This window comes from Nicotiana sylvestris, chromosome 4, assembly GCF_000393655.2.
Source record: "Nicotiana sylvestris chromosome 4, ASM39365v2, whole genome shotgun sequence".
Classification (NCBI taxonomy): Eukaryota; Viridiplantae; Streptophyta; class Magnoliopsida; order Solanales; family Solanaceae; genus Nicotiana; species Nicotiana sylvestris.
The window spans coordinates 92,385,597-92,396,024 of NC_091060.1; the positions used below are offsets into that span (position 1 = coordinate 92,385,597).

Here is a 10,428-nt window from a genome sequence, read left to right on the forward strand (position 1 = left end):
ATGGCTAACAATGTGAATAACTTCCCATTTCCACATTTCCCTCCTCCTCATCCCATCTCTCCACCACCAAAACCCCACCCTCCTCCTCCTCCGCCTCGTCCTCATCCTCATCCTCCACCATTTGTTCCACCACCACCACCACCCCCTTACAGTTATATCATAATAATATTCGTTTTCTCGACGTTCGGTTGCATTTTACTTGGCCTAGCAATACTTTCTTTCTGCTGCTACTTGAAGAAAAAGAAGAAGACAACAGTAGTTGAAGAGAAAGAAGTGAAGCATATTGATGAGCATTTGAGAATTAAGGAAGCTATTGTTCAAGGACCCCATGGGAAACCTGAGACTGTGGTACTCTCTGTAGAAGAAGATTTCCATGAAAAAGATGATATTATAAGGACAAAGAAAGAGTTAGAAGAAGCACATAAGTTTCATGCTAATAAAACTTCAGAAATTACACCTTCTGCTCTTGAAGCTGGACATGTACACTACTCTTCAACTTCTTCTTCTGGACATGGTCACGGCCAAACATGAGCATCAAGTCACGAATTACATTTTAAAATAAATTGAAAGTATGAGAGTAACCACTGTACAAAAAAGCTGCTCTTCTTTCTTTTAATGTTTCAATTGCCTTATTAGAGGCTAATGGTTGATCATTCTATCAGAAGTACTAAGTACAGTCAACACTTTCTTTGTTATGCCAATTAAATTGTTTTATTTTCTACGAATTTTGTTGCTACTTGGAACATATTATTACGTTAAGATTTGATATTTCAAATTACTATGACTTGTGGCACTTTGTGTTGGTAAATGTATAGATAAGCCAAAAAGTGTTTATAAGCTAGTATTGATCAGCATATAAGCTTAGTTAAACAATTTCAAAATAAGTTTCTACTATAACCGGTTATAGTAGGTTGCACCCTATTTTTCAAATTGTTGATGATAAGCTATAATATAGTCACTTATTACACTCTAATTTACTGCACTTTAATTGAGTTTGAGTTTTAATCGCTAGTGTTTTGCATTAAATATGTGTTTTATGCCTTGAGGAGTGATTCCGATCTATGTAGGCATTATGGAATGAATTCAAGTGATTTGGAGCTTTGAAATCTGAGTAAAAGCCCAAGGAATTAAGCCGGGGCCGTGTTCGGGGATCAACAGATGATAGTTAAGAACGAAACGAAGAATCGAGCAGGCATACAATGCATTGTCTAGTAAAATGCACATAACTTTTTGCTTAGAACTCCGTTTGAGCTGCACAATATATCGTTGGAAATCTATTTGAAAGGGCTACAACTTTTATGTTTTGCATTTTCGCAAATTCTCACTACCGCGCCTCATGGGGCGCCGCAAGGCGCGGCGCATCAGTGTAAAAACTGGCCTGACAAGAAAAATGCAAGGCAACTGAGAACCTCCACTAGCGCGGCGCAGGGTGCGGCACGCCTGTACAAATTTTACAGAGCCAGAGTCCTATTTCGCACAGTAAAAGGTGTTTCGTCTGAGCCCAACCCTACTTGGTATAAATACATATAAAAACGCTATTTTGAGGACTTTTGACACATCTTAGACCTAGGGAGAATATTTTGGACATATTTTAGACCAAAGGAGAACACACCACGCTTTGGAGGAGGCTTCTAACTAGTTTTTCTTCTCTTCTCTTCTTTTAATCTCATAGTTTATTAGTTAGAACTTTGGGTGCTACATGAACGTTGTGGTTTGAAGCTTGAATTGTTCTTATTATTTTATTATATTGGTTTATTTATTTAATCTTGCGCTTAATTATTTGATTGCTTGATCACCAATTGAATACTATCTACGAATCTATGATTGAACTAGGGAGAGAGAATTCAAGATTGCATATAAGATTGAGTAGAGCAAGATCTTAACTCTGGGAGGGGGGTGGGGATTTGTGGTTAGGATAGGAATATACCTAATCGCCTTGCTTGGTTACTATACATGAATTATTAATGTGTTCTTGTTAATTCTAATTCCATAGTAATATAGGCGTTTGATTAGCTTGAATAGGCGAGTTGTACTTCGGGAGAAGGCTACGACCAATATTAACTCTGTCAATCAATAAACCAGATAAATTAATTAGACGATTTAAGTGGAAAACTCAACGGGATTGTTAGCTAACCCATAGCTCTAGAATATTCACTCACATAGAATTCGGCTTTACGTTTGTCGTTGTTTTCTTTAATCTCTTAATTTGTTACTTTAGATTAATTTTAATTAAATATTATACATTAGGATTCGCTTGAATAGATTAATTGTTTGGTTTAATTTAGTTGATAGTTAATTACAAGTCTCTATGGGTACGATATCTGGACTTACAATCCTATATTACTTGTCGACTACGTATACTTGTGTGTGCGTTTGGGAGCAACAAGTTTTTGGCGCCATTGCCGAGGACTTAGAAATTAACTATTTTACTAGATTAGATTTTTATTTTTTATCTATTTAAGTTTTAAATTTTAGTTTAGTGTAGTTAGTATTATAATTTTCTTTATGGCATCTTTGAACAAAAAGTGGTGGGATAGTAAGTATTCTTGTTTTTGTGATCCTTGTTCATATTAAAAAGGATCCCACTTGTGGCAATCTTGTAAAAATATTCCTAGTACCGAGTTGTATGCACCATCTCCATCCTGTACTATTTGTGATGAAAATTGGAATAATTGTCCTAAGTGTTGTTATCCTACTCCAATCCCCTCTTGATTCTAATAATTCTTGTGAGTTTGACAAGAGTAACGAATTGGATGATGTAGAATACGATGTTCGCATTCTTGATATGCACGGGAGATTAGTAGATGAATATGGAGGTTTCCATGCAAAAATTACGAATGAGATGCAACAATTTATAGAAGGAAGAGTTGAATTGGGACAAGAGATCGACTAATTTTGCAGTGCTATTCGCAATTTGGATGCAAATTTGAGTGCAAAGATTGATGCGTGTAACGCCCAACAATTTAGTGATGAGTTGTGTGAAGTTGAAAAAGATCTTCTAGGCCAAATTGAGGAGCTAAAACCAGAATATCAATCACTAGACCATGTTTTTGTTGATGATGCCGAGGTTGAGGGAGTATGTATTACTGAGGATGTAAAAAATGATGCAGTTTTAGAGTTGGTGCGTGTTGGTCCTCATCTACACATTTTTCTACATTATGTTTGGATGAAGACATGGAGATCGAACCTTTGGAGAGATGTAGATGAGGAACAAGACCCTTACATTCTGAAATTTGTGATGCCAAGGAGACAAAACGACATTCCTCACTTAAGGGCCAAGAAGTGCAAGATGCGATATTATTTACTTAGTTCCTTTATTTTTACACCACCGTGCCAGAAACGTAACAGAAAAATTGATGCAAAATTGGGGGCGCAATTCATATCCTCAAAGTGGAAGGAAAAGTGGTGAAAGTGATGACGTCGTGCCGCGACGTTAAATCAAGCGCTTGTTGGGAGGAAACCCAATTTTATTTTTTATTTTTTACTTTTAGTTATTTTTTTATTGTGTTATTTCTTTTGTAGTATTATTTTTGTGTTTTGTAGGAGTAGGAATATGGATTCAAAGGCAATAGGCATGTAAAAAATCGAGCAGGTGGTTGAAACTGAGTGTGAGGTACTCGCACAAAGGATCATACTCGGGAGAAGTCTGAGTATCCCATGAGCTGCTAATACTTCGGCCTTTGGCTCACCAGGGAGTCTTTTTTACCCTCTTGTTATTTATAGTATGCATTGAGGACATTGCACAATTTTAAGTGTGGGGCGAAGAGATTGTTTGTGTGAGATTTTGTGCTATCTTAGCTTAGTTGTAGTACTCGTTCTTAGTGTAGTAGTTTTTTGTCAACAAAATATATATAGAAAAATTGGACTTTTCCAGACGTTGGATCTCATTCGACAGGTTTCTTGAGGGATTTAAGTCTAAAGGAAAAGGACAAAAAGATTTTCTTTGTAGCTAGTGTAGTAATTCCCCCTTGGTTTTTCTTTGTGCCGCGGTTCTTTTCCAATGGTTTTGTTTGAACCAGGTGTAGTTAGTTATTTTTTTAGAACTAGGAAAACTTGTGCTGAGAATTGAAAAACAATATCTTCTAACTTTGTCATGCCTTGAGAATAGTGAGTACTTTGGTTGTGACACTTATGCTCAGTTTTTGACTCTTGTATAAGTACCTTAAATCGAATGATCTTAACTTTGCTTAACTTCTTTGACTAGAGTGTCTTGATGAGTCCAATCTTGAGTGAGTTATGTGCCATATGTGTGTAAGGTTTTGTGTTATTCTGTGCATTGCATTTGATGTCTAGAACTTGCCCAGTGTGTTTGCAAAGCAAAATAGTAGTTTTGTTCAGTTTTGGAAGTGATATATGCGTACTTTGTTAAGCCGAATATATATATTTTATCCGCCTAATTGTTATGTATCATAATTAAGCCCTTTGAGCCTGTAATCCTGTTTCTTTGGCAACCACATTACAAGCCTTACCCATTTGTTTGAATTATCCATGTATTTGAACCTTTTCACCTCTCATGAGCACTTGAATTATTATGAACTTTGTAAAAGTTAAAGTGTGGGGTGGTTGGTTTGACTTTTGGGTAGAACTAATGAAATAAGGAGAAATGTACACTGTTTTGAAAAAAGTAAGAGCCACTTGAAAAAATAAAAATAAAAAATAAAATATAGTTATATTGCCGTGAAAAATATTCCTTGATAAGTGGTGACTCTTGATGTAATTGTGCTTAAAGAAGTATGGGGTAATATACATTGATGTGAATGTGGAGTTTTGGTTTGACATAAGTGGGGTTTTAAATGTTAAAGTGTATGTATTAAAGTGCTTATGGAGGTGTAGTCACTATTATATCTAAATGTATCCTACCCGTCCTTCAGCCTACATTACCAAATAAAGTCCTACTTGATCCTAGACTGTATAAGCTCGATTAGTAGAGTATTACACTACGGGCAAGCCTATGGTGCATCTTTTGTGGCATATGAATGTTATTTCTGAGAGTGAGTGAATTCTTTCTATCTTGGGTTCCTAAGTGTTCTTAAATTTTATTATGTGGAACTACTTTCTTTTGTTGTGTGAGGGCACTTGATAGGAAAGGTAATTTCAGTGACCTCTACGTTAGAGTAACTGGGTGAGTTGCGAGTAATGTGTGGTACTTGTAAGTCAAATCTTGAGGTGAAGATGTTACACTCTTGTGCTTAGTCTATTTTAAATATTCTTGGTGTGATGAGTTATGCGAATTGTTTAAAAAGGTCGTGTCTATTTAAAGACTAGTTTGATTGCTCGAGGACGAGCAATGGTTTAAGTGTGGGGTGTTGATGATAGGCTATAATTGTATATTTTAGTCGCTTATTACACTCTAATTTACTGCACTTTAATTGAGTTTGAGCTTTAATCGCTAGTGTTTTGCACTAAATATGTATTTTATGCCTTGTAGGAGTGATTTTGATCTATGTAGGCATTATGGAATGAATTTAAGTGATTTTGAGTTTTGATGTCAGAGTAAAATCCCAAGGAATTAAGTCGAGGTCGCGTTCGGGGATCAACGGATGATAGTTAAGAATGAAATAAAGAATCGAGCGGGCATACGACGCATTGTCTAGTAAAATGCACATAACGTTTTGCTCAGAACTCCGTTTGCGCTCCACAATATATCGTTGGAAAGCTATTTGAAAGAGCTACAACTTGTATATTTCGCATTGTTGCAAATTCACACTACCACGCCACATGGGGCGCAGCAGTGTAAAAACTGGCATGACAAGAAAAATGAATGGTTGTTGAGAATCTCCACTAGCGTGGCGGAGGGTGAGACGCGCCTGTACAAATTTTACAGAGCCAAAGTCCTATTTCACACAGGAAAGAGTATTTCGTCTGGGCCTGATCGAGGTCAACCCTGTACTACTATTAAGTAGCAAGAGAGGTCGAATCAGCTTTTACCTGAGAAGGTCGGGATCGATTTCTACAGGGAGCTAGATATTGGAGTTGAGTTCCTATCTAAATGAGAGTTGTGTATTTGTTCCTAATTGCATTTCTGAACATTTTTGGTTTTGCTATTAATTCTAATTTTATAATGCTACAATGCTAAATTAGGCTAAGTAAAGCTAATATTAAACTATTGAGAGTTGATCAAATAGATAAAAGGCACTAGGGTAGTGACTTTCTCCTAGGTGGTCAATTGACGAATTCTTGAGTCTAAAGCTAGATTGTCATATTTGGGGAGTATGATATAACCATTGCACGATTCTACTCACTCTATACCTCTTAGTTGTTCGAGTGATTTTGCCTGAATTGACTTTCTCAAGACCAATTGGGTATGCAAATTTGTGCAAGCAATCAAGGTTCAAGTTGGGTATTACTATCTCTAGGTTTAACCCTTTAATTGGGTCTATCAATCTCTTGAATACGCCTCAATTCCTTGTTGGACTAATTTCATGGACTTAAGCACTCTTTCTCAAGAAGAGCCAAAGTCTACTAGGCATAAACTAGTGTTTGCAACCACTAATTCAATATTAAAACCCTAAATTAGTCCAAATATCAAACACCCATAGACAATGAAGCATCAAAACACAAGACCCATCAATTACCCATACTAGGGTTGAGCTACAACCCTAGCTAATGGGTCTAGCTACTCATAATTGGAGAAGAAAACAAAGAAATAAATGAAAATAAGCCCATAATAATTAATTACTAAATAAAACTTGAAGATTCAATGTTGAAACTAAGCTAAAATTACTCAAAATGGTAAAAGAGAAGAAGTCACGAGCGCAGCTCTGTCCCAAAATCTATCTGATGACCTAAAAATGGGAAAAGAAACTATTTATACTAGGCTAAAAATTCAGGACAAAAATACCCATGCGGGGCTAGTGCAAACCGCACAAAATCGAGTGTGGCCACACTAAGGCTCTTGGTTTGATTAATCTGCTCTCTGAACTTGGATTTTGCGGACCACACAAAATCAAGTGCGGCCGCGGTGGCTCCTATTGCGGTCCGCACAAAAAGGACCGCGGACCGTATTAGCTAGTTCCTCCAAAATGCCACCTCTCTTAAACTTGGCTCTACGAACCGCACGAAATTGAGTGCGGCCGCAATGAACCCAATGCGGACTGCACAAAACCCTTTGCGGAAAAGCATCCTCTCTGAACTTCATCTTTGCGGACCGCACAGAATGGTGTGCGGCCGCACTGACCCTGTTTGACGGAGCTTGATATTGTCTTGGTACTTGTGCAAGTTTCACTCCTTTTTGAGCTGGTTTTTGACACCTTGTCACCTTGTTGATCAAACCTGCAATCAAGCACAACTTGTGAGCCTTTGGGATTATTTTGTGCACATTTCTAATCAAAACTTAAGCAAGAAGGAGTGTAAAATGCATCATTATCCCTAGTTATCAACTCCCCCAAAATTAAGCTTTTGCTTGTCCTCAAGCAAACAAAATAAGACCCACCCCTTAAAAGAAAATCCAAGAAAATTCAGCTGTCCTAAAGTGACCTCATCTAGCATCAATTGGGACTAACAATTTCCCTCAATTTAAATGAACCATTAACAACATTCACTCTTTTAAACATCAGGATTTAGTATGATACAAGAGCATCAAGAGTTGACTCAACACATCAAAAAAACTATTTCTATTACTTTGGTCATTGTGGAACCCAAACTCACACATCTTCAGCTCTCCCTAAGCAAACTTCACTTTTAGGATAGTGGCACTCAAAACGAGGTTAATAGAACTACACTCATCTCTCTCAAGGAAAAGTCACAAGTCCGGCTCTAAGTACCATATGCTTGCCCCTTATGTAAGTCACCAGTAATGAAAGTTTCATTCAACTCAAGATCATATAGGGCTTTTGTAGAGACATAGTAAAGGCTTTTGGTTCAGGGTAGGAAATGTTTGGTCTAAGTAGGTTCCATCTTCCCTTTAACACTTCTTTTGCTTCATTTTGGCGTACATTCACTTGCCTTTTTTTAAAAGTCATTTCACTTCTTTCTAAGGGGTTAGAGAGACACACTGTTGTTCATTTCAAATCTTTTCTCCTTTCTCAACTTTCCACTCCTTCTATTCTTTGCTTTTATTGAATCCCTTCACTTATTTCTACTTTGAACATTCTTTTTGTCTTTTTGCTTTTCTTTCTTTTTTATTGCCTTTCTTTTTCTTCATTTTGTACCTTTTTACCACTTTGTTGAAATCCTCATCTCTCTCCCCAAACTTATACTTTTGCCATGCGCTAAGGAAAGATCGAGTTCCAAGAGAGGGTATCTTTTAGAAAGTGTAAAGGCTTGTATCATGGTTCTTGAAGGAAAAAGGTCTAAGACTCAAAAGGATTGACTAGGGATTTTATCATTGGTAGGCTATGGAAGTGTTCAAGCTGAAAAGAGCCACCCGGTTGACATGCCATCTATCATTGAGAAGAGCCACCCGGTTCACACAAATTGCACCTTTGGAAAGAACCGTGGCATTAAGAAAACCAAAGGTTTATTGCAAAAACTCAAAACAAGAAGCTACGAGTATAAAATAAGAAGCTAAGAAAAGGAAAAATGCGGAAAGTAGAATGAATATGTAAAAGAGGGGATTTAATCGAATATACAATAGAGGAGATGAATATATGCAATGAAACGTAACTTATATATACAGACCCAAGGTAAAAAGTACGAAAAATGTAATGAAATGCTGAAATTATATACATATCAAAGATAAAAGAAAGAAAGAAATCATTCATATATACAGTTATCCAAATCCAAGTAGGGCCTACCTACTCAAATGAAAGCTGACATTGTCCTCAATGCCAACTAAGCAAAATAAGCACCAAAAATAGAGGAAAGAGGATACAGAAACTCCCTATGGGCCGTCCGTCAGCATGGGATCCTGAGTGGTCCCTGGATCCTATATATGCTTGGGAACCTGAGACTGGCTCCCTGTGACCTGTGGCTATGCTGCTGGGACCTGGGCTGCATCCTGTGGATGACTGGAGGAAGTCTCCAGTGGGTCCGCTAACTGGATAACTGCATCATCTGACTGGGGGATCACCCTCTTCCTCTTAGGAGGCCTCTCAGACTGCTCTGGCTGGGGATGGGCTGGTGGCACAGGGTCATGTAGTAGCAAATCCAAAGGCAGGTGATCTGCCTTCAATATCTCCACCTCGACCCGTAACTCTTTCACGGACTCTTTGGAAGCCCTAGTCTTCCTCATCTTCTTTGCCTCCCTAGAAATCTCCTTGAGATCCTTTCTGTGTGAATCAACAACGTTCGTGAGCAATTTCTGGTTCTCAAGGATCTTCTTCTGGTTGTCTAGAAGATCCTTGAGAGTGTCCTCAATGGACTGTGGGACCTATGGATGAGGAGGAGCTGACTGAGCTGCCATAGTAGTAGATAATACAGACAGCTTAGAAGTAGCTGTCTGCATCTAGTTGTTGATGCTAGTGAGGGCCTAGCTCAAATGGTAGGCAGTAAATGGATAGGCAGTGGTGGAGGGTATCTCTAGCTCTGCTGAAGTGGAGGGAGGTTGTGGAGTAGTCACTACCACTACTGGCTCTTTAGACTATCCAGTTGAAGTAGTGGATTTCCCCTTGAAGTGCTTGCCCTTAGGGTTGTCATTACCCTGTAGGCTATACCACGAGATATGTGTCTTTGCCTTCACTTTCACGTCAAATCTGCGCTTCTCCATATTTTGGTCCTTCAGGTACATGGTTAGGAAGTTGGGGAATGGGTAAGACCTGTCACACTCATTCACTACCCGTGTAATGACCCGGGACATCACATTCCCGACATTGATCGGGTACCCCGCCATGATGGATGCTACTAAGATCACCTGGTGAATTAGGAGTGAGTTGTCATGGGTGGTAGGATCTAGCTTTCTGCACACAAATGTCTCCCACCCCTTCGCCTCGAAGTTCAATATCCTCCTCAGTATCTTCACCCCCGCAGTCAATCACTCGGGGGTGGTACCTGGGATTGCCAAGTACTCCGTCAACCACGGACGAGCTTCTTCGCCCAACTTCATTTTATCCAATTACATGGACTCATCCTCCTTCATGAATCCCAAATAGTCATTAATAGTCTTGCCATCAAACTTCACTTTCAGATTCTGCACTTTGGTAACCGTGGTACCCTTTTTGATGTGGGACACGTTGGTGTAAAATTCTTTCACCAAGTGCTCATTGGCGTCATCCACTTGCCCTATGAAGTAGTCCCATCCAGCTCTTTCTCTGAATTGCCTCAACATATTGGGATTGTGAGGCAAAATATCCCGGGTGAGAATTTTTCTCTCAAATATTAACCTCTTTTCTGGCCACCACTCTCTGAGTTTGTGGTAGGCTATCTCACTGACGAACCGTTCCTCCCATGCCTCCGGGTTCCTAGTCCGCACAACCCCACCAACTTGAGGCTCACCCCCTTCTGCTTCTTCCCCTTCTTCTGCTACTGCATCCTCTCTGGATAATGAAGCTG

At 38.8% G+C, this 10,428-nt stretch overlaps 1 protein-coding gene across 1 annotated transcript; it reads left to right on the forward strand.

The window, feature by feature from the left end:
* Positions 1 to 531, forward strand: LOC104228280 (protein TRACHEARY ELEMENT DIFFERENTIATION-RELATED 7-like). Its single transcript, XM_009780723.2, has one exon. It carries the CDS (start codon positions 1 to 3, stop codon positions 529 to 531), a length of 531 nt encoding a protein of 176 aa, XP_009779025.1.
* Positions 532 to 10,428: the final 9,897 nt, after the last annotated feature.